The 24864-nt window shown below is 40.3% G+C and overlaps 1 protein-coding gene across 9 annotated transcripts in view; it reads right to left on the reverse strand.

The window, feature by feature from the left end:
* Positions 1-22184, reverse strand: part of TRIM37 (tripartite motif containing 37) — a 134173-nt gene extending 111989 nt beyond the window's left edge. For 7 of the 9 annotated variants that reach the window (XM_021067287.1, XM_013981116.2, XM_021067283.1 and 4 more), the window contains exons 1-6: positions 21700-22138; positions 19155-19256; positions 9740-9780; positions 8033-8149; positions 4365-4452; positions 1366-1488 (exon numbers count right to left, since the gene is read on the reverse strand). In XM_021067287.1, the coding sequence (XP_020922946.1) occupies positions 1366-1488; positions 4365-4452; positions 8033-8149; positions 9740-9780; positions 19155-19256; positions 21700-21720 (492 nt within the window). In that variant the 5' untranslated portion in view covers positions 21721-22138. Of the gene's footprint in view, positions 1-1365; positions 1489-4364; positions 4453-8032; positions 8150-9739; positions 9781-19154; positions 19257-21699 lie in introns of all 9 variants that reach the window. The other 2 variants (XM_021067285.1, XM_021067288.1) reach the window with 2 other exon arrangements.

A 24864-nucleotide genomic window follows, 5' to 3' on the forward strand; every position in this document is an offset into this window, starting at 1 on the left:
AGGTTGGCAGTGCAGCTCCAATTCGACCCCTGGACTAAAAACTTCCATATGTTTCAGGTGTGGCCCTAGGGAAAAAAAAAAAAAAAAAAGCCATCTTTCCTATACTTACTATTATGATAAGCAAAAGGATTGAGAATCGCAAACTAGAACACCCTCATGACCAAATTTAAATGCTGCCAAAAGAAAATAATAGAAAGAAAAGTAGTAAAGTAATGGCCAAAGAGAAGCCATCCAACTTGTTTATATTACAAAATGATTTTGTGTAGCATATATGCAACTGGAAAGCATTATTTCCTGTATAAAGAATGTTACAGGATGTTTCCACTGTGACTCACTGGGATAAGAATCCGATTGCTGGAGTTCCCATTGTGGCGAAGTGGAAACTAATCTCATGAGGAACCATAATGTTGCGGGTTAAATCCCTGGCCTCACTCAGTGGGTTAAGGATCTGGCCTTGCTGTGAGCTGCTGTGGCTGTGGTGTAGGCCAGAGGCTGCAGCTCTGATTTGTCCCCTAGCTTAAGAACCTCCATATGCCATGGGTGTGGCCCTAAAAAGCAAAAAAAAAAAAAGAAAGAAAGAAAAAGAATCCAACTGTGGCAACTTAGGTCGCTACAGAGATGAGAATTTCATCGCCAGCTAGGCATAGTGGGTTAAAGAATCTGGTGTTGCTGAAGCTGTGGCGCAGGTTGCAGCTGCAGCTCAGGTTCAATTCCCTGGTCCAGGAAGTTTCATGTGCCACATGCGCAGCCAAAATTTTTTTAATAATTAAAAAAAAAGAATGTTTTAAATGGTGATTTTGATCCTGATTCCTATAGAAGTAAAATAAAGACATTTTAAGTTAGGAATGGTCTGCAAACCTCACTAATAACTGCAATTCTGGTAACTTTAAATATATTCTAAAAATATATTTAGTACTTCAATGTGGTAAATAGCTCCCCAAAGCTATTTGACCCATACAGTTGCTAAGGAATAGTGTTATTCTCTTAATTCTGCAGAGTAGTTTTAATTCAGGACATTAAAAATAATCCATTCCTTGGTAGCAAAAACTCTCCCAAAAGCTGGGGGTCTAAAGAATGCCTGACTTGATGAGTGCAAATGTCAATACTGATTCTGTTTAAGAGTCAATTACTGACTCTATAACAAACAGGCTTAATTAACTCATTGATTCTCTATTTCAGCATAAGAAGAAGCAATCCTACTTCAGAACAGGTAAGGGAGTTAGATGCAAATTCCTCAGCTAGTTTGAAGTTGGTGAGAATGACTATAAATACAAATCTTGAATTCAACATCTGATTCATTTACATTATAAAAAATATATATTATAGACTCTAAAAGGGATAATGATCTTTTTGCAGCAGTCTTACCACTTCTTGAACTAAGCTGATCAGTTCCATGAGTCGCCGACGAAGTTTGGCTACCTCTTCATTCACTTTAGTAACATGCTGCTCGTAAATTTCTGCCAAAGGTTTAAAGGTGTGTCCGCCATGCTATTTAAATTAATGAGCAGTATTAGAACACTTTCGTATCTCATCTGCATTTGCAATCCTTTCTTAACACAATGGATACTAATAAACTGGTAAATAATTTCAAATAAATTTTATCTTTTGGCTGTCTTTGTTACAACAGGCCAGAGCTTGGCCCATGTAGGAAATCCTTCAAGATTTCAGATAATAAACTTTAGCAAAATGTTTACTTGCCAAGAAATCTTCACTCATTAGACAGAACCAAAATCCTTAACCCTGGCCCAAACCATCGGACACAACCAAATCTGTCATTATTCTCTTGGTCAGCACTAGCCTTCTTCCATGTCCTCAAACTTCTTTTCACCAGCCCTTTGCAAAAGCAACTCAATATTCAAAAATAATTCTTCCATATACTCTCTCCAAATTCTCCACCCACTTGACTCCTCATCCTTTGGAGCTTAACTCAGGCTTACAGGGTCAGGTCTCATGGTTATTCACTCTTATCAACATTATATACTGGAGTTCCCATTGTGGCACAGTAGAAATGAATCCAACTAGTATGCATGAGGATTCAGGTTCAATCCCTGGCCTCCCTCAGTGGGTGGGGATCGGTGTTGCTGTGAGCTGTGGTGTAGGTCGCAGAGGTAGCTCAGATCCCACGTTGCTGTGGCTATGGTGTAGGCTGGCAACTGTAGCTCCAACTGGACCCCTAGCCTGGGAACTTCCATATGCCATACCTGCAGCCCTAAAGCAAAATAAACAAACAAAAACACTATCTACTTATTCTTAGTATTTATCACAATAGCAATTAAACACGGAACTAGTTCTTTGATACCTGTCTTGTTCATTACTGAACCCCCAGTCTCTAGCACAAATAAATAAATTAGAAAGGTACTTCAGGAAAAGACCAACAGTATGTTAGCAAAATCAATGCATCCATTCCTCATGCCACAGAGAGTTCTGTGAAGACATGACCCATGCAATTAACCTCACAAATCCAGCTGTTTTCAAAGAACTATTTTTTGGATTTACCAACCAAAAACAAATTCACAACTCTTGATTGGTAAATAAAACTTAAATTTCTATTATAAGTAAGTTCTGGGAGTTCCCATTGTGGCTCAGTGGGTTAAGAACCCAATATCCATGAGGATGTGGGTTTGATCCCTTGCCTCACTCAGTGGGTTAAGGATCTGGCTTTGCCCCAAAACTGCAGTGTAGGTGGTAGATGCAGCTCAGATCCTGCATTGCTATGGTTGTGGTGTAGGCCAACAGCTGGAGCTCCAATCAACCCTAGCCTGGGCTTTTTTTTTTTTTTTTTTTTTTTTGTCTTTTTGTCTTTTGTCGTTGTTGTTGCTATTTCTTGGGCCGCTCCCGCGGCATATGGAGGTTCCCAGGCTAGGGGTTGAATCAGAGCTGTAGCCACCGGCCTACGCCAGAGCCACAGCAACGCGGGATCCGAGCCGCGTCTGCAACCTACACCACAGCTCACGGCAACGCCGGATCGTTAACCCACTGAGCAAGGGCAGGGACCGAACCCGCAACCTCATGGTTCCTAGTCGGATTCGTTAACCACTGCGCCACGACGGGAACTCCATAGCCTGGGAATTTCCATATGCTGCAGGTGCAGCTCTTAAAAAAAAAAAGAACGAAAAAGAAAATTCCTCTAACAGGTAAGTTCTTATTAGAACTGTCTTGTTCAACCAAAGCACTGAGCCATGGTCTCTAAGAGAAAAAAGATATGGATTTTTATATGTTCACGTGCAGTATGGAAAAGAATATTTCCATTGCTTTTACAAAACCCACTCAAGTAGAAAATTGTGAGAACTTAATTTTTTCTAATCAGTGTATTAGTAATCAAATTCTAACAGAAAGCTCTCTGAATTGAGCTCTACTCAAGCAACTTGCCTGCCATCCTCTCCCTAAAACATGCTAACACTCAAAGAATGATCAATTTTCAGTGCTAACAGGCAACCTCTGTTTGTCTACCCACTTCTGTTCGCACTGTAACTAATCTTTCCTACCAGAAATCTATTGTATTTATTCTCAAATCCATTTATGCTAATTGTATTACTATAAGAATTTAATTATTATTAAACAGGAGTTCCCTTCATGGCTCAGCGTTTAACAAAACCGACAAGGACCCATGAGAACGTAGGTTCAATCCTTGGCCTCACTCAGTGGGTTAAGGATCTGGCATTGCCATGAGCTGTGATGTTGGTCGCAGACATGGCTCGGATCCCGTGTTGCTGTAAGCCAGCAGCTGCAGCTCCTATTTGACCCCAGCCTGGGAACTTCCATATGCCGTGGGTGTGGCCATAAAAAAAGCAAAAAAACAAAACAAAAACAAAAACAAAAACAAAAAACAAAACAAAAAACCCCAAATTATTACTTAAATAATAAACACAACTATAAAATAAAAAGCTGTCCCTAGAAAAACTAAATGTTTTAGACTTGATAAAGTTAAATTACCTTAAAAAACTATTTTTGGATTAGATTAAAAAAAAAATCTTAAGATCTAAATGTCTGTACTGTTTCACAAATATCTACTTATTACCACACTTTCAAGAAACCAAAATTGGAAATCATGACCAGGATATCAGACCAAATGACCAGCACATCAGATCAAAGAAGACTTTGAGCCTAAAGAGAAGATTCACAAATGAATATACATTTTACAGGTTTTCAATTAAAGTATTTATGTAAGGGATATACATGATACATCAAAATCTCCCATAAGTTTTTCTGGAATAACAAAATGTGTAATATAAGAGTTTCTGCTACAAAGCAAATGCATTTAATTTTCATTCTATAAACAGAGCAAAATGACATTATTTTCTATCTAAAGCAAATATTCCAGTGCTTTCTAGACTCTAAAAATATGCTGAATTAATTCTGCTTACCATTCCTCCCCAAAGCGCACACTGATGGCAAATACACTTCTTACAAGTCCAGCAAAATACACTAAGTTTTTCATGGTGATTTTCACATCTATGTATTATGGAAAAAAAGTACAGTTATAAATTAAATAAATTAAAATTGGAATATAGTTACCACAACAAACTGCTAAGTTTTGGCAAACAGGTCAGCCAATTTTACATGACTATATCTCAGGAAATATAAAATGTTTTCCATGGATTCTGTGAATTAAGTTGCACAACTGCATGTGGACACATTTTTTTTAAAATATTGTTTTCATTAACCCATAAGGACTATACAATTCCATGGAAAATGCATACTGCTTTCATTTTAAAGGATAAATACAACATCATTTCAGAGCATCTGTATAGATGATAAATTCTATCCTATTACTACATTTTAGGCAAATCAGACTACATGTCCATGCCTACATGTGAGCATCTATGCATACACAAATTCTCTTTTTTACATGTGGCCAAAGTTAACAATAACTAAGACCCATGTGATTAACTGCACAATATTAATACCAGACCCTCATGAGAAATGAAAAACTCTATTTTATTTTATTGTTTTTCCATTTTTAGGCCCACATCTGCAGCATATCTAAGTTCCTGGGCTAGGGGTCAAATTGGAGCTCCAGCTGCTGATCTGGGCCACAACCACAGTTAACGCAGGATCCAAGCTGCGTCTGTGACCTACACCACAGTTCACGTCAACACCAGGTCCTTAACCCACCAAGCTAGGCCAGTTCATGGGAACTCCCTAAACAACTACAAATTAAGTTTTCCCTTAAACTGAGTATTCACTTGCAAAAGGATTAAGTTGGACATGGGTATGAACTGAACTCTGTGTCCCCAAACTCCCAGGTTGAAGCCATAATGTAACTACTTCGAGTTCAGGCCTTTAAGGAGATAACGAAGATTAAGTAAGATCACAAGGGTGGAGCCCTAACCCAACAGGACTGGTGTCCTTATAAGAAGAGAAAGAGCCAGCAGGAGTATGCACACCCAGAGAAAAGGCCACATGACACAGTGAAAAGAAGCCACACCTAAGTCAAGGAGAGAGCCCTCACTAGAAACCACCCTGACAATACTCTGACCTTGATACTACCAGCCTCCAAAACTGTGAGAAAATAAATTTTTGTTGTTTATGCCACCCAGTCTATGATATCCTGTTATAACAGCCCAAGTAAACAGATATCTTTAATTTATCCCATAGTCAAAAATTAACTGAAAATGGATCAAAGACCTAAACATAAGACCTAAAACTTAAAACTATAAAACACTTAAAATACAGGGGAAAAGCTTCATGATACTCGATTTGGTAATGATTTCTTGGTTATGACACCAAAAGCACAAACAAAACTGAAAACACATAAAGTGGACTACATCAAAATTAACAACTTCTGGAGTTCCCGTCGTGGCGCAGTGGTTAACGAATCTGACTAGGAACCATGAGGTTGCAGGTTCGATCCCTGCCCTTGCTCAGTGGGTTAACGATCCGGCGTTGCCACGAGCTGTGGTATAGGTCACAGACGCGGCTCGGATCCCGCGTTGCTGTGGCTCTGGCGTAGGCTGGCAGCTACAGCTCCGATTGGACCCCTAGCCTGGGAACCTCCATATGCCTCGGGAGTGGCCCAAGAAATGGCAAAAAGACAAAAAAAAAAAAAAAATTTAACAACTTCTAAGGCACAGCAGGTTAATGATCCAGTGCTATCATTGCTGTGGTGAGATTTCAATCCCAGGCTCAGGAGCAGGTGCAGCCAAAAACAAACAAACAAACAAACAAAAACTCCCATATGTCAAAGGACACAATAAACAGAGTAAAAGGGCAATCTATGGAATGGAAAAAAATAGTTGCAAATCCTATCTGATGAGTTAATATCCAAAATAAAGAACTCTTACAACTAAAAAAAATCCTGACCAAAAAAAAAACATCAAAAAATGGGCAGAAAGTATAAACAGATAATTCTCCAAAGAAGACATACAGATAGCCAAAAAACACATGAAAAGATGTTCAATATCACATATTATTAGAGAAACACAAATCGAAACTACTATGAGGTACCACCTTACACCAGCCAGAATGGCCATCATCAAAAAGTCTACAAAGAAATGCTGGAGAGGGTATGGAGAAAAGGCAACCATATTACACTGTTGGTGGGAATGTAAAATGGTGCAACCATCATGGAAAACATTATGGAGATTCCTCAAAAAACTAAAAGTACAATTACCATTTAATCCATCAATCCCACTCCTGGGTATCTATCCAGAGAAAACCATGACTCAAAAAGATACATGTACTCCAGTGTTCAATGCAGCACCACCTACAATAGCCAAGACATGGAAGCAACCTAAATATCTATCGACAGGAGTGGATAAAGATGTGGTACATGGAGTTCCCGTCGTGGTGCAGTGGTTAACGAATCCAACAAGGAACCATGAGGTTGAGGGTTCAATCCCTGGCCTCGCTCAGTGGGTTAAGGATCTGGTGTTGTCATGAGCTGTGGTGGACGTCACAGACGCACCTTGGATCCCGAGCTGCTGTGGCTCTGGTGTAGGCTGGCGGCTACAACTCCAATTAAACCCCTAGCCTGGGAACTTCCAAATGCAGTGGGTGCAGCCCTAGGAAAAGACAAAAACAAACAAACAAAAAATAAATACAAACCTTTTGAAACAAAAACAATTAAAACGTGGGCAAAATACAATAAGACATTTCTCCAAATATACACAAATGGCCAACATGCATATGAAAAGATGCTCAACATCCTCATCATCAGATTAAGTGCAAATCAAAACCACAATATTACCTCACACTGATTAGCACGGCCGTCATGATAACAACCAGAAAACATCAAATGTTGGCAAGAATGTGGAGAAACTGGAACCCTTGATTACTGCTGCTAGTAAACAGTAAAACCACCATGGAAAACAGTATGGAGGGTCCTCAAAATATTAAAAGTAGAATTACCATATAATCTAGCTAAACCACTTCTCAGTATAAACACCCAAAAACTGAAACAAAGTTTAGAAGAGATGAACACTCATGGTCATAGAAGCTTTATTCACAACAGCCAAGAAGTGGAATCAATCCAAATATCTATCAACAGATGAATGGATAAACAAAATATGATACATACACATGATGAAATATTAATCAGCCTTAAAAAAGAAGCAAATTCTAACACATGCTAAAACATGGATGAGGGAATTTCTGCTGTGGCACAAGATCCAGCTTTGCCTACCTACGTCATAGCTGTAGCTAGGATTCAATCCTTGGCCTGGAAACTTCTATATGCCTCAGGGGCAACAATCCATCAACTGAAGAAAAAAAAAAAAAAAAAAAAATGGATAAGGAGTTCCACTTGTGGCTCAGCAGTAACAAACCTGATTAGTATTCATGAGATGTGGGTTTGACCCCTGGCCTTGCACAGTGGGTTAAGAATTGGTGATGCCCTGAGCTGTGGTGTAGGTTGCAGATGTGGCTCGGATCCCATGTTGTTGTGGCTGTGGTGTAGGCCAGCAGCTGTAGCTCTGATTCACCCCCTAGCCTGGAACTTCCATATGCCCAAAGTGTGGCCCTAAAAAAGGAAAAACAAAAAAGCATGCGGCAAAATTTATGAAACACTTGAACAAAGAAACTGACAACATACTTGTCCTTTTCATTTTCTTCATGTTTGGTCAGACTGCAGAGCTGAAGAGTATCAAGCTGCTGTGTTACTTCCTCTGCCCAGCGACAGTTTACTAGTTCTCGTAGCTGGAGTGGAGCACTGGAGAGAAAACATATATACAAATATTTGCATTCAGGAATTTGAGATCATTTTCTAAAAACAAATTTCAAAAGTAAATATTGAGGTGATGGACACATTAATTAACTCAATGAGGAGAATCCTTTCACAACGTACACATACATCAAATAATCATGTTACACATTTTAAATATCTTACAATTTCTTAAATTCTATCTCAAAGCTGTAAAAAAAAAAAAAAAAAGGAGGGGGGTGACTAATCCATCAAGAAAAAAAAAACACACATTTCTCAAAATAGAGCTTACAACCATATGCACACCATATTACTATCGAAACAGTAACAGGAGTTCTCGTCTTGGCTCATTGGAAAAGAATCTGACTAGAATCCATGAGGACACGGGTTCAATCCCTGGCCTCGCTCAGTGGGTTAAGGATCTGGGATTTCGTGAGCTATAGTGTAGGTCACAGATGTAGCTCGGACCCGGCACTGCTGTGGCTGTGGCGTAGGCCAGCAGGTGTAGCTCCTATTGGACCCCTAGCCTGGGAATTTCCATATGCTGTGAGTGCAGCCCTAAAAAGCAAAAAAAAAAAAAAAAAAAAATATATATATATATATACACACATATATATATGAAAAATGAGAATACATGAAAAATGGGCATAAGGTATTAAGAGGTAGTTTAAGAAAAAAATTATAAATAGCTAAAAATGTTTCAAAAGATGCTCAGTTTCAAAAATTTTTTTAAAAAATCATATTAAAAACAAGATAGCATTTTTGACCTAACAATATGACAAAAAAATGATTAGTAATATCCAGTGCTGGCAAGAATGTGAAGGAAAAGGTATTTTCAATATCTATTATTAGGAATGTAAAATGATAAAAAAATAAATTTTTCCTTCAATACAGTCTGGCATCATTATTTGAAATAACCAAAAATGGAAACAACAGAACTATCTCTTAATTAGAGCATAAGTAAATCAATGGATAGTCTGACAGATTATTCAACATTGATTTTAAATGTCATGTGTACATACCATCAAGAAAGGCACCACATGGGAAAAAAAGCAAACAGCAAAACAGTATTAACATTTGCTTGTGAAAAGAAAAAATTTATTTATGAATACCTATCAGTACACAAATAGAAAAATGTCTAGAACAGATACTAAAATCTAACAATATCTTCTGAAAATGTTAATTCATGAAAAGATCAGGTGGGGAATATCAAGATCAGAAGGCTTTTTTTATTACTATCTTTTTTTTTTTTTTTATTTAAACAGAAAACTTAAAAATTTTTTTTTTTCTTTTGGCTGCACTTGCAGCATGTGGAAGTTCCTGGACCAGGGACTGAACCCATGCCACAGCAGTAACCCAAGCCACTGCAGTGACAATGCCAGATCCTTGACCCACTGCACCACAAGGGAACTTCCAGCATTTTTTAAATCTAGATAGTCTGCTTATTTTCTTTTCAACTGTATTCACAAGAGGAGAAATGTTAACAGATTGCAGAAAGAACTTTATATTAGGGCACACTCTAACCCCATCACCTTACTCTATTTCAAATTTGCAAATAATCACAGTAAAAAATATTAATAGTCATGATAAAACACTTACCGGCAATGAGGACACTGAGCTCTCTGCTCTGTCAGCCAGCGCTAAGGAAGCAAGAAAATTAGATTTTGATTGCAAAAACGCCATTACTTTCATTTGTACATACTGGATACTTATATACCAAATTTAATGAGTTTAACTCTCTAGTGCCTACACTAATTACAAAGACACTTATGGAAATAGCAAGCAATCTCTCTTCTTCTCATTATCACTGTGACAGGGGTAAATTTTCAAAGGGACAGAACTCATTCCAAAATAATTATAAGAAGCTATTCTCTCATAGGAAAAGAAAATGATCTTAGATCTTAGAACTACTTCACAGGGAAGATGTCAATGACCTTCACAAAACTAATAAAGATACTGTCACTGCCACCCACCCCCCAAAATAAGCCACTATGATGATTTACTTCTAAACTACACACCATAAAATCTCTGCGGAATCTTAAGGTTCACTAAATTCCATTTTGAAAAGCAAACTAACTGTAAAGCATATACATTATGGGTATATAAATTATGCCTGAGAGTTTCCGTTGTGGCTCAGCAATAACGAACCCAACCAGTAACCATGAGGATATGGGTTCAATCCCCAGCCTCTCAGGGAGTTAAATGACCTATCATTGCCATGAGCTGCAGTGCAGATTGCAGACTTGGTTGAGATCCTCTGCTGCTATGGCTGTGGTGTAAGTCAACAGCTGCAGCTCTGATTTGACCCCTAGCCTGGGAACTTCCGTATGCCACATGTGCGGCCCTAAAAAGCAAAAAATAAAAAGTAAAAAAATACACCTAAAGATATAAATAAAAGGAGTACAGCAAAACTTTGTCTTAAATAGTTCCACAGTTCAATAAACATCTATATAACCTCGTTTACTCATAATTATAAAAAGGCTTTTACAATAGAATAACATGTCTACTAAACCACAAATTCTATCAATTAAAGCATTTCAATTATTACTGGATAGGAAGCAGTTTTATACTGAATACAGGGAGATGCTAAGATTTTCTGAATACCTTTCCAAAAACAATAGCTCCACAATTAACTATTTTGTTTCAACTGCCTTCTAAATAGGTTCTGAGGTAAAAAAGAATATAATCCAAAAGCTACATACTCCTAATATGTTATTTGTTCATCCCTTCCTACTTCTAAAAAAGAACTTACACTTTTACCCAAAGTCAAATTTTTAACTCAAAAATAAAATTCTTGGAGGGCTGGGACTAAGTCTGTGGAGCCACCCAAGCAGCCAAACCTGACCTTCATCTCCCACCTCCACTGCAAACAATGAAGACCACTCATACAATAAAAATAAATAAATAAGTAAAATTCTCAAGGTAAGCTTAAAGAACAATAGAAGACTAAACAGAGGGAAATGTACTTCATAGCACAGAAAATAAAGCTGGAAGAGAAAGAAAATAGATAAAGATTCCATTCTTAACAACCTTGAACATTATTTCTTTGGTCCCCAGGCAAAGCAAGATTTAGGTCAGGTTTCCTTCCTTCAAACAATGCTCTGCTAGTCACAGCACTCCTCCAGGGCTGGACTCAGCCCACACCTCTCTAGCTTTATCTTCTACATCACCCTAGGGAATCCAGAAAGATTAAGTCTTTAAATATGTTTCCCCTCTCTGCCCAGGATATTCTTCAACACCTCTCTTCAACCAGGTTATTCTGGCTCATCCTTTCAATTTCAGATTACATATCACTTCCTCCAAAAAGCTCTCCCTATCTACAAACCTTTTTTTTGGCAGCGCTCGTGGCATGTGGAAATTCTTGGGCCAGGGATCAGACTCGTGCCACACAGCAGAGACTTGAGCCACTGCAGTGACAACACTGGATCCTTCACCCATTGTGCCACAAGGGAACTCCTACAGACTATTTAAAGTACTACTGCCATGCTCTATACAGCAACCTATACTTCTCCTTTCATTTTACCTATAACATTTTATTGTACTGACTTATTTGTTGGTCTCCCCTGCCCTGCTAAATTATAAACTCTACAAAGACTGACACCATGATAAGGAGTGACATGTATGTGTGTGTATGCATTTTTTGTCTTTTTAGGGCCACACACCTGACATGTGGAGGTTCCCAGGCTAGGGGTCGAATCGGAGCTGTAGCTGCCGGCCTACGCCACAGCCATGCCAGATCCAAGCCGTGTCTGCAACCTACACCACAGCTCATCACGACAAATCCCTAACCCACTGATTGAGGCCAGGGATTGAACCTGTGTCCTTACAGATGCTAGTCAGATTTGTTTCCACTGAGCCATGACGGGAACTCCAGTCTGTATTTTTTAATATGCCCCTCCCTTCCAGTCAAAACAGATTATGGCTGCAGTATATACCACTCCTGGCATCTTATCTGTGTATTTGCTTATACTGTCCCTCCATGGCAATGTCCACTGATTATGTTCACAAAACTTTCCTTGTGGTCTTTCCTTTCTCTTAATATTTGTGGCATTTTTACCTTTTATTCTATAGTCTAATCTAATCACAAAACAATATGGTAATTTTATTAACACTCTGAGGAAAAAAACAATGTTTCTACCAAACCAAATCAAACTAAGAACCAGTGATACTGTTAATACACAAGTAGTATTAAAGAAACACCCTTGCAGCAAGTCCCTCACATTCAACATAAATTTCCAGAGTTTCCATTAAGGCTCAGTGGTAACGAAACTGACTAGTATCCATGAGGACATGGGTTTGATCCCTGGCCTCACTGAGTGGGTTAAGGATCTGGTGTTGCCGTGAGCTGTGGTGCAGGTCACAGACGCAGCTCAGATCCCATGATGCTGTGGTGTAGGCCAGCAGCTATAGCTCTGATTCGACCCCTAGCCTGGGAATTTTCATATGCCACAGGTGCAGACCTAAAAAGCAAAAAAAGCAAAAAAAGAAAAAACCCAGAGCAAACATCACACTCAATGGTGAAGGACTGAAAACTTTTCATCAAGTTAGAGGACTCACATTTCCTGATTTCAAAATTTACTACAAGACCACAGTAAATCGAAACAGTTTGGTACTGGCATAAGGACAACAAAATAGAATAGAGCGCCCAGAAATAAACAGAAAGGGACAAATATTCCATGATTTCATTTATATGAGGTACTTAGAATTTGGGTCAAATTCATAAAGAAGGAACAGTAGTTACCACAGTTGGAGATAATAATGCACAAAAGTAATAGAAGTATATATCCTTGTCTTTTTCATGATCTTAAGGGAAAAACTGAGCTACTACTATCTATGAGAATAGCTAAAATCCAAGACTGACATACTAAGTGTTAACATTGACATGGAAGAACTGAAATTCTCTTATGCTTTGCTGGTGAGAATGTAAAATGATACAACTATTTTAGAGAACAGTTTGACAATTTGTTAAACATACACCTACCATATGATCTAGCCATTCCATTCCTAGATAAAAGATAAAAGAAAATCCCAAGAGAAAGGAAAGCTTAAGTGCATCAAAGACATGTATACCAATGTTCATAGCAGTTTTCTATGTAAATGCCAAAAACTAGAAGCAATCAACAAGAAAATGGATAAATAAATTACGGCATATGCATGCAATGGAATGCTATTAGGGAATAATAAAAGGGAATCCTATTGATACATACAACAAAGATGAATCTCAAAATTAATTTTGCTGAGTGAAAAAAGCCAGACCCTTAAGAGTACACACTCTTTTTTTTTTTTGTCTTTTTGCCTTTATTCTACGGCCACACCTGGGGTATATGGAGGTTCCCAGGCTAGGGGTCTAATCGGAGCTGTAGCCACAGGCCTATGCCACAGCCACAGCAACGCAGGATCCAAGCCGCGTCTGCGACCTACACCACAGCTCAGGGCAACAACGGATCCTTAACCCAAGAGTACATCGTCTAAGATTTCACTAATATACAATTCTAGAAAACATAAACTTATCCGTAGTGATAGGAAGCAGATCCTCGGTTGCCTGGGAACAAGACAAGTGGAGGAAGGGATTACCGAGAGACACAAAGAAATTTTGGGGAGATTAGTATTATCTTGACTGCAGGGTGTATGCCTTTGTCAACACTTACCAAACTGGGAGTTCCCGTCGTGGCGCAGTGGTTAACGAATCCGACTAGGAACCATGAGGTTGCGGGTTCGATCCCTGCCCTTGCTCAGTGGGTTAATGATCCAGCGTTGCCGTGAGCTGTGGTGTAGGTTGCAGACGAGGCTCGGATCCCTCGTTGCTGTGGCTCTGGCGTAGGCCGGTGGCTGCAGCTCCGATTTGACCCCTAGCCTGGGAACCTCCATATGCCGAGGGAGCGGCCCAAGAAATAGCAAAAAAAGACAAAAAAAAACAAAAACAAACAAACAAAAAAAACTTACCAAACTGTATACTTCAAATATGTGCAGTTCACTGTATGTCAAATATGCCTAATTTTACTTTTTTTATTATGGTTGATTTTCAATGTTCTGTCAATTTCTGCTGTGCAATAAAGTGATCCAACCATGCACACACACACACACACTCTTTCTCACATTATCCTCCATCATGTTCCATCATAAGTGGCTAGGCAAATATACCTAATCTTAAAAGGCTGCAATATTAAAAACAAAACAAAGTCAGTAACTATAGGCAAACATAACGTACTACCAATGCTGAAAATCAAGAGTAAAAAAAAAAAAAAAAAAAAAGGAGGGTGATGAGAAAATTGTGGGGAAAAAAAAAGGGGGAGAAAATACAGAACAGGAACGGGCATTGAGGAAAAAAAAAACAACAACAAGATGGTCTGAAAACACAGCCAATATTCCTGCCTTTTGGTGTGTTAAGGCACCAGAGTCATGGGTAGAGCACTAGCCTGGGAGTGAGTCCAGTAAGTCTGCTACCAACAACTAGGTGACTTTGGAAATAAGCCTTTTCATGGGTCTGGTCCTTAGTTGGTTAAAATGACACAAGTATCTGGACTGTCAAAGACAGTTCAGTTTTTATGGACAAATGAACAGAAAAGGGATGGAAGAGAAGAGGCACTCAAATAAGGCATTCAAATACTACAGTTTGGTTGGGTGGAGTGCTCAGCTTCTCAGAGACTTTACTTCTATTAATTATCCCCTATCTCTCCAGTCTCATTATTCCCTCCCTGCTGGTTCAGTTCAGCAAGATATAAACCTTTCCTAAATGACTCTCAACATCTCCCTTAAACCCAATGCCCTACTTCTTCCCTTTACAACGAAGTCCTGTGACAGTTCTCATACTTGCTATCTCCTTCTCTTCCCACTCTCTGACATCAAGTTTTTGCCCCCACTGTTCCACTAGACTACTTATCATGGTCGCCAACAACTTACATTCTCAAATCCAAATGGTCACTTCCCAGGCTAAGAACCACATGACATAGCTAAACTACTCCTTTCTGAAACATTTTTCATTTGAATTCTGTCATGCCTCACTCATAGCTTTTCCTAACATCTAAACCTTTGAGTGGTCCAGCGTTCAGACCTCAAAATCTCTTCCCATAGGAGGTAAGCTGGTGATCTTATCTAGTCCCCAGACTTTGAATACTATCTATATGCTAATAATTCAATCTCTCTAATGTTCCCGTCCACAAATCCAGATTCTATTTCCAACTGTCAACATCTCCAATTAGATGTATAATAAACATGTAAATCTGAGATTAAAAAAAAAAAAAACCTTTTCTTTTTTTTTTTTTTAGGGCCGCTCCTGCGACACATGGAAGTTCTGGGTCTAGGGGATTGGTCAAATTGGAGCTGCAGCTGACAGCCTACACCACAGCAACATGAGATCCGAGCTGCATCTGCGACCTACACCACAGCTCGTGGCAACACTGAATCTTTAACCCACTGATCCTTGGCCAGGATAAAACCCATGTCCTCATGGATAACAGTCGGATTTGTTTCTGCTGAGCCACAATGGGAACTCTCCAAATGCTATTAAAAAAAACAAAACAAAACAAAAAAAACTTTCTTCACATCCCATCTGTATGAAAATCCACTGGTTCTACTTTCAAAATACATCCAGAATTGCCCTATTTTCCACCACCTCCACCGTTACCATTCTGGTCTAAAACACCATTCATCTTTCACCAATAAAGCACATCGTAACCATTCTCTTCATTCTCTCCCCCAACTCCCTGCAGTCTACTTTCCACACAGGATCCAGACTGAGAGCTTTCCAAAAATTACTTTAAGTCACTCAAAAGCTTTCAATGGCTACTATCACACTTAAAATAAAATCCAAGGCTCCTAGCGGCATCTTCAAACTCATTTCCTTTCCCTCTCTGTCTACTTTGCTCCAGCAACATTGGTTTCTTTGTTACTTCTCAACACACTAAACATATTTCTCTCTCAGGGCCTCTGCCCCTTTTGATGTCTCTGCCTAGGACTTTCTTTCCCTAGATATTTGCTCCAATGTCATCTACTTACAGAGACCTTCCCAGAGGATCCTATCTAAATCCAACCCACCTGTGCCCTCGCAAAGTCTCCACTCTGTACTCTTAATTAGGTTCATTTTTCTTTATGCTATGAAGAATATCTTACAGCTATTTACTTTCTTGCCTATATCCCAACAAGTAAATAAGTCAATTCCTTCAGAAATTACTACCTAACTTCAAGTAGGCATACAATTAAAACTTATTGAATGAACAAGCAAATAAATGATGCATTCAGGAACCAAAACAACTCTAAAAAGAAATGTTAGAACCAAACTATACAGGGAGTTCCCTGGTGGTCTACTGGATAGGACTCAGCTCTTTCACTGCTACAGGCCAGGTTCAGTCCCTAGTCTGGGAACTAGAGATCCCACATCAAGCTGCTGCATGCCACAGCCAAAAAGAAAAATGGGGAGGGGGAGAAACAAAACAGATCATCCAGATGATCTGAATATAAGACTAATGTTCTTGTACTCTATCCTTCAGGCAATAAATCTCTGAGGCTTCTGGAGTTCCCTGGTAACTTAATGGGTTAAGACCTGGTGTCAATGCTGTGGCCTGGGTCACCTCTGTGGCATGAGTTCAATCTCTGGCCTCAGAACATCTGCATGCCTCAGGTATAGCCAAATAAATAAATAAATAAAATTTTAAAATAAAAATCAATAAATCTCTGAAGCTTCTGGGAGGAAAAAAGAATGCCATTACTGGAAAACATCAAAGCAACAGGATACAAAATGGACTAGAGATAAACTCAAAACAGGGAGATCAGTTAGATGGTAATTCTAATTAAGCATGAGATAATAAATGTCTGTATTTATTAGGATCATAACAATAAGAACAGAAAGGTTGGACAGTTATAACCGATACTAGGAGATAACTGACAAGACTTAAAAATCATTGGTGCCAGAGGTTTCAAGTTTGAGTGACTGGCAAAAAAGAATTTAAAAAAACTCAAAAAGTCAATTTGAAAAAAATAATAGGAAGAATTTTATCTGGACGATCAGATAAGACATTTATAGGTCAATGCTAAAGGAACAGTTTGGGAGCCATGCACATATAGATGATAGCTAAACTGCAAAATAAGTCAAATTTCTCAAAGTCAATGAAAATTTCCCAGAAACTTCATAATAGAGAATGCAAGCAGCACTATTTAAGAAATAAATGCTTTAGGAGTTCCCTGGTGGCCTAGTGGTTACAGATTCGGTGTTGTCACTGCTGTGGCATAGGTTTGATCCCTGGCCTGGGAATGTCTGCATGCCACAGGCATGGAAAAAGAAAGGAAAAATGGAAGGAAAGAAAGAAAGAAGAAAGAAATGCTTTTAAGGAACAGGAGGAGGAAGAGGTAAAAGTGAAGAAATGAAGAATCGATGAGATATAAGGTAATAACCAGAGTTCATATGTATACTGGACCTTCATCCAAAGAGCTAAGTCTAGACAAAATACAAACAAAAGCAAAAAAACCAAACTAAAACAAAACAAAAAACTGAGTCTAGGGAGTTCCTATTGTGGCTCAGTGGTAATGAACCCAACTAATATTCATGAGGATGAGGGTTCAATCTCTAGCCCTGCTCAGTGGGTTAAAGACCTGGCGTTGCCATGAGCTATGGTACATATCGCAGACACAGCTTAAATCTCGAGTTGCTGTGACTATGGTGTAGGCCAGCAGTTACAGCTCTATTCAACCCCTAGCCTGGGAACTTCTCTATTTTGCTCTTTTTAGGGCTGCACTCGAGGCATATGGAGGTTCCCAGGCTAGAAGTTGAATCGGAGCTACAACTGCTGGCCATAGCCACACCAGATTTGACCTGAGTCTGTGACCTACACCACAGCTCACGGCAATGCCGAATCCTGAACCAACTGAGCGAGGCCAGGGATCAAACCTGCGTCTTCATGAATACTACTCAGGTTCATTAACCACTGAGCCATGACAGTAACTCCCATTTTAGCTTCTAAATTAACTTTTAGTTTATCTCATTTAATGCCATAACCATCCTGTGAAACAGATCTTATTATCCACATTCTACTGTTTGAAAACAATGCTCTCAATTTATTCTGATCTTCTGCACATGGTATAGTGACAAAGAACACAGGATCTAGAACCAGACTTCCTGGGTTCAAATCCAGCTCCACCATTTGCTAACTGTGTGAATGGAAGCAAATGATTAAAGTATTACAGATAGTCATAGTGACAAAGGGATATTTATCTTCCTCAGGCAGGAAGAAGGAACCACAGAGAAATTCTGAGGTAAAGAAAGAGTGTGTTAGATGACTTTGACTCTCTCAGTAAAGAACCTAATCTACTAAGAGTAATGTGGCAGGACAGTTTTCAATGGCGGCCCACAGATATGCTACAGAATCCCCACATACCACCAAAATAAGTTCTTCTGCTTTGCATCTTAGGCTTCCTCATAATTTTGTTTTGGAGGTTCACCTACATTCAATTTGTAAAGCCAGTAGATTCAATTCATCTCTAAGGTCTCTTCTAACTAAAAGATTCTATATTTTATTCTTTGCCTTTGAACCCATTACTAGCTTTTTCTCTAGCCTAACAAAGAAGCATAAACACTTCCTCCTGAGTCTCACAGCATTTATCAGTGCCCCTTTATGACACTACACATTCTTCAATAGAAACACTAAGTCCTTTTGCTCAATTAGATTTAAGCTCCTGCAGGGTAAGCACTTCTATCATTTATCTTGGTATCCTCAACCCCAAACATAAGGCAGGCAAGCACTTTTTAAGTACTTATTAAATGTGCAGTGGTTTAATAACATAAATAGACTAAAATCACACTGGGCTTTGGTTTCCAGACACTTCATAGCAATTATCACTTGATGATAATTCATTTCCACAGTACTAAGCAATATGTCAATGGTCTCCCTATTAAGGAACATTCATTTAAGACATATTTCAAAAGGGGCATAAAAATGCAAAATTTTAAAAACACAAATGGTTAATTTTTACAATATACCCCACATATATTAAATGCATACATATAAAAGGAGATACAACTTACCCTGATACAGCTGAAACAACAAAGCTTGGAGCAATGAGGACACAGGCGTGCATCCCGCAATTTCTCCATACAAATGAAACATCGGAAAACCTCAGCAATGCTCTGTAAATAGTGTAAGATGTAAGGATCATCAGATTAGGCTACTGAATCAAGAGTAAAAGCATGCTTGCAATAATTCAATAGACATTTACATTTATTTTGGGTTGATAATATCTCAGTTTTAACTATATTCCATATCAGGACTTGTTTAGTCAAGGTCCAGGATACTTTAGAACATCTCTTGGGAAAAGATGCTTCCTTTTTTTCTAAGCTTCACAATGGTTCTAGTCTAAGAAAAAAATTATGAAATGCAGGAGTTCCTGTCTTGGCTCAGTGATTAACGAATCCAATTAGGAATCATGAGGTTGCGGGTTCAATCCCTGGCCTCGCTCAGTGGGTTAAGGATCCGGTGTTGCCCTGAGCTGTGGTGTAGGTTGCAGATGCAGCTCGGATACTGTGTTGCTGTAGCTCTGGTATAGGCTGGTGGTTACAGCTCCGATTAGACCCCTAGCCTGGGAACGTCCATGTGCCATGGGAGAAATGGCAAAAAGGACAAAAAAAAAAAAAAAAAATTATGAAATGCAAACATAGACTTATGCACAAATATTTTCACTGATACATTAATTATAAGAATCTAGCTACTGCCCAAATGTTGAAATATTAAAATTACAGCAGTTAACATAGATTGTGACATTCATTAGAAATATTTTTGAATTATTTAATGATAAAAAAAACCTTATGGAGTTCCCATTGTGGCTCAGTCGGTTAAGGAACTGAAGTAGTCTCCATGAGGGTGAGGGTTCAATCCCTGACCTCACCCAGTGGGTTAAGGATCCGGCGTTGCCATAAGCTGCGGTGCAGGTCACAGATGCAGCTTGGATCTGGTGTTGCCATGGCTGTGGTTTAGGCCTCAGCTGCAGCTCTGATTCGACCCCTAGCCTGGGAATTTCCATATGCTGCAGGTGCAGCCATAAAAAGAAAAAAAATCCTTATGATACATAATAGTGAGGAAAAAAGGGCAAACTATATGACTGAATGAACACTATGAATTTTCTTTGCAATTTCCCAAAGGGAATGGATTGCTTTTATAAATTTTTTAAGTATAAAAAGATAATTAATGGCAGTGTACTTTGATACAAAGAGAAACCAGGAATTCCTGTCATGGCTCAGTGGTTAATGAAACCAACTAGGAATCATGAGGTTTCGGGTTCCATCCCTGGCCTTGCTCAGTGGATTAAGGATCTGGCATTGCTGTGGCTGTGGCACAGGCCAGCAGCTACAGCTCCGATTAGACCCCTAGCCTGGGAACCTCCATATGCCGTGGGAGCGGCCCCAGAAAAGGCAAAAAGACAAAAAAAAAAAAAAAAAAGAGAGAGAGAGAGAGAGAGAGAGAAACCATGTAATTCAGAATCCAGAAATCTGAATTTAGGCCATAATGCTGCAACCAACTAGCTATTTATTTGAGCCTAAAATTCTGCCCCACATTGAGAATTTTGGCGCTAGCTCTAAGAAGGCTTTGCAAAGAAAAAAAATACATAAATAGAAGAAACAGCATTATCTTTACTAGCTTCAGGTGAATCAATCTAGAAAGTATCTGACAAGAAAACAGATTTAATTAGATGTAGATTATTTTACGTATTTTAAGTTTATTTCTCCAGTATTCACATTTATTTTCACTCCATTCTAGAGGAATTAAACTCTCCTAAAACCAAGGTAAGGTAACAAAACCTTTACAATACTTTCACATGAGGAATTATGGAGCAAATTAATCTAATCATGACTCTGCAGGACCAGAAAGAAACTGAGATGCAGACCCTGGGCGGTGGACAGTAAGACTACTGGATGAAGTAGTTTGAACTGGAGTGCTCAGAAATATAGTTGCCCCTTACTAAGAAGCCAAGATTTAGTATCTTAATAATTGGAATGTTCAAAATTTGAAATTATATAATTATGTCTAATAAGCCATCTTTTTATGCTCCTAGCCTTGACGTAAATATCCCAAGCATTTGAAATCACAGTATACAAGAGTCAGATATAAAAAGTATATTGCACTGGAAAACTACAAACAGGAGAGTAAGAGTATATCCTCATCTAATCTAAGAAGGGCAGCTGTAACTCTGGGAGAGAATGATTATTCACTCGGAGGGAGATTTGGATCCGCGCATAAACTCTTAAGAACTGGAGGTGAGTCCCAGGGCACGTTCATCCAATGAATTTGCAGTTTTGCTCTGAACAGGCTGTAGTTTACAAGGACCCTGTGGGGATGAGTTCCGGTGCCAAGACATCCTGAAATTGCCCGAATAGGCACCACCTGACTGACTGCGGGAACGGTCAGAGCACAGGGCACCTGGAGGCTGCAGAGCGAACCCGGTGTCTTTCGCACTGGGCCAGCCCTCTCCACAGCGGCAGCGGCGGGGTGGGGGGTGCCCTACGACAAGGGGCCCCAAATAAAGAGCGCTCAGCGGGTGGCGAAGAAAGCCAGCCACCACCTCCTCCAAGCCCTCACCTCAACGCTCTGTTCATCCATTGCCTCCAGCTCTCGGCGGGGCCCTCGGCGAGCCGCGGAGTCCGTGGTCTGACCTATGAGGCGCCGGCCGGAGGTCGCCAGGTCAAATCGCCGCGGAGAACAGCCAAGCGCCCACGTCAGGGGGCTCCGACGACCGCCCCACTCGCGCGCCCCATCGCTTCGGGTTCGGCTCCAGCTACCCCCACTTCGCCATTTTTATCCGCGCGCCCGTCCTAGGACGCAGCGGGAGGGTGAGTGGTAGCTGCAGCTCCTTTCCTCCCGGCTCAGCAGCCCGCTAGCGACCGCGAGGGAGCCTCGGCCCACGTGACGCGGGCGCGCGCGTATCGAAACGGCGCTAGTCTCCTGCGAAGAAGGTGCTGCAGGGAATTCGCAAACACCAACGGTAACCAGGGTAGCGGAAGGCGCGGTGTGAGGAAAGGCGCGGCGCGCGCATTACGCATGCGCGCAGGCCGCCGCACTGAGGCAGCGGGCCAGAGGCGGGCGCCTAGTTCCCGCGGTGCGGGGCGCACACGAGATTTGGCCGTTCGCTGCCGCAGGGTTGGGTGCCTGCGGCCGGAGCTAAAGCAGGCGGCGGTGAGGAAGGCGTTTGACCGCGCCCGCCCCCCCTTAGGGGAGGGGCTGCGCTCTACCGGACGCAAACTTTTGCGCGCCAAAAGCAGGAGCACCTGGAGGGTTTATGGAAAAGGCGGACTCTGGAGCCACACCCCTACGTATTCAGATTCGGTGAGCCTAAGGTGGGGCTCCACGAAATCAACTTACTCTCAGAGATTGGCTGTAGGTGGCCTGTGGCCCGCACTTTGGGAAACCGGGACTGCTGGTTCTTTCTCCCGGAGCAAGCCCAGATTCTCAGATTTTTAAGACTTCCGTCCCACCTACCGACGCAAAGCTCCATATTGTGAAGCCTAGTGCTAGTCATTGTTGGGGTGGGGGGACGGGACCACGGACTCTGTAGCTGTCAGACCCACACCACACCACACCCGCCCTGCATTGCTTTCGGCTTGAGGTGAGCTGTCGACACGAGACTACAGAAAGTGCCAGAGCATCTGCTTTATACTATTTTCTACCGTAAAAAGTGTTGAAAGATTGCAGAAGGATTGAAGGTTTACATGAAATTCTTAATTTTCCGTTCCGGTTTGTTGCAAACACCTGTTACCCTTAAACCCAACTAGAATGCACCTGAAGAGAATCAACAATAATCTAGGAAGAAGTTCTTAAAATACCAAGGCATTTGGACCTTCAAGTGGGCAATAACAATTTTCTTAGGAGTTCCCGTCGTGGCTCAGTGGTTAATGAACCCGACTAGGAACCATGAGGTTGCGGGTTCAATCCCTGGCCTTGCTCAGTGAGTTAAGGATCCGGCGTTGTAGTGAGTTGTGTAGGTTGCAGACGGGACTCGGATCCCACGTTGCTGTGGCTCTGGCATAAGCCGGCAGCTACAGCTCTGATTAGACCCCTAGCCTGGGAACCTCCATATGCTGCAGGAGTGGCCCTAGAAATGACAAAAAATAAAAAAAAATTAAAATGACCTCAATTATACATTTTAATAATGGCTAATGGGGAAGTTCCCTGGTGGTCTAGTGGATAGATAGCCAGGCTTTCACCGCTTGCACCTGGGGTTCAATCCCTGGCTTGGGAATTGAGATGCTATGTATAGCCGCTGCATGCAGTGGGCCAGAATTCCTTAATAATGGCTAATGTTATGATGAGTGAACTTCAATTTAAAAAATTGTCTAACTTGGGTTTCAAAGAGTAATGAGACATGGTCTTTATAACCCAGTAAAGCAGAAAAGGAGCAAGACAAATTACAATGTATGATAAATATTAAAATATGTTCCTGTTTACTACATATATTCGCCCAAGAGCCCCCAAATTTTTAACGATCACAATAGTTCATAATAGTGAAAAAAAATTGGAAAACCTGCACAATTAATTAGGGGTCATTGCTTACAAGGATAGTCGGATTCTGGCTAACTTGAACAAAAAAGAAGTTAGTTGGCAGGATGCTAAACCACCCTGTGTAGTGGGGAAACCTGTGGTCTGCCCCATCGGAATTCCTTAAGGAAAGACTGACCTTTTTTGCCCTCGCCCTATGCCCCCCACCAAAATCTCCCAACATGTCTATTACACAACTTAAATGCTTGTCAATGAGGAACCGTTAAATATTATAGTAAATTCATACACATAGCTATTCAAAACAGTGGCAGATGTATGCCATGAAGATATTGAAAATATACTTAAAATAGAAAAACTATAGCTAGAGTATAATGTATGGTATTAGCCTATTTTTTTTTTAAGGGCTGCACCCTCAGCATATGGAGGTTCCCAGGCTAGGGTCCAATTGGAGCTACAGCTGCTGGCCTGCACCACAGCCACAGCAACACCAGATTCTTAACCCTCTGAGCAAGGCCAAGGATCAAACCAGCAATCTCATGGTTCCTAGTTGGATTCGTTTCCACTGTGCCATGATGGGAACTCCCTATTTTTGTTTAAAAATGTTTTAAAATTTGGATTTCTCATTGTGGCTCAGTGGCAATGAACCCAACTAATATCCATGAGGACTCAGGTTCTATCCCTGGCCCTGCTCAGTGGGTTAAAGAATCCAGCGTTGGGGTAAGCTGTGGTATAGGTCACAGAAGCAGTTTGGATCTGGTGTTGCTATAGCTATGGTGTAGGCCAGCAGCTGTAGCTCTGATTTGATCCCTAGCCTGGGAACTTTTGTATGCTGTGGGTGCTGCCCTAAAAAGCAAAAAAAAAAAAAAAAGTTTTAAAATTTGTATATATGTGGAAACAGCTGAAGAAAATTGCAATTACTTGGAAGATATGCATACTTAGATTTTTAATTAAAAAACATTTTTTTTTTGTCTGAGCCCAGAGCATGCGTAAGTTCCCAGACCAGGGATCGAACCTGAGACACAACAGTGCCAATGCCAAGTCCTTAAATGCTAGGCCACCAAAGAAATCCTAATTTTTAATTTCTTAAAATTAAGGGTGTACTTTAAAACACAACATAATTAAAATTAACTTGTATCAGTCACAACTTAAGACATAAAAATACTATTAGTCACAAAGGAGAAAATGGTTATCCAGATGAGAAATTTAAAAAGGTCTAGGAGTTCCCTGGTGGCCTAGGGATTAAGGATCTGG

This window comes from Sus scrofa, chromosome 12, assembly GCF_000003025.6.
Source record: "Sus scrofa isolate TJ Tabasco breed Duroc chromosome 12, Sscrofa11.1, whole genome shotgun sequence".
Taxonomy (NCBI): domain Eukaryota; kingdom Metazoa; phylum Chordata; class Mammalia; order Artiodactyla; family Suidae; genus Sus; species Sus scrofa.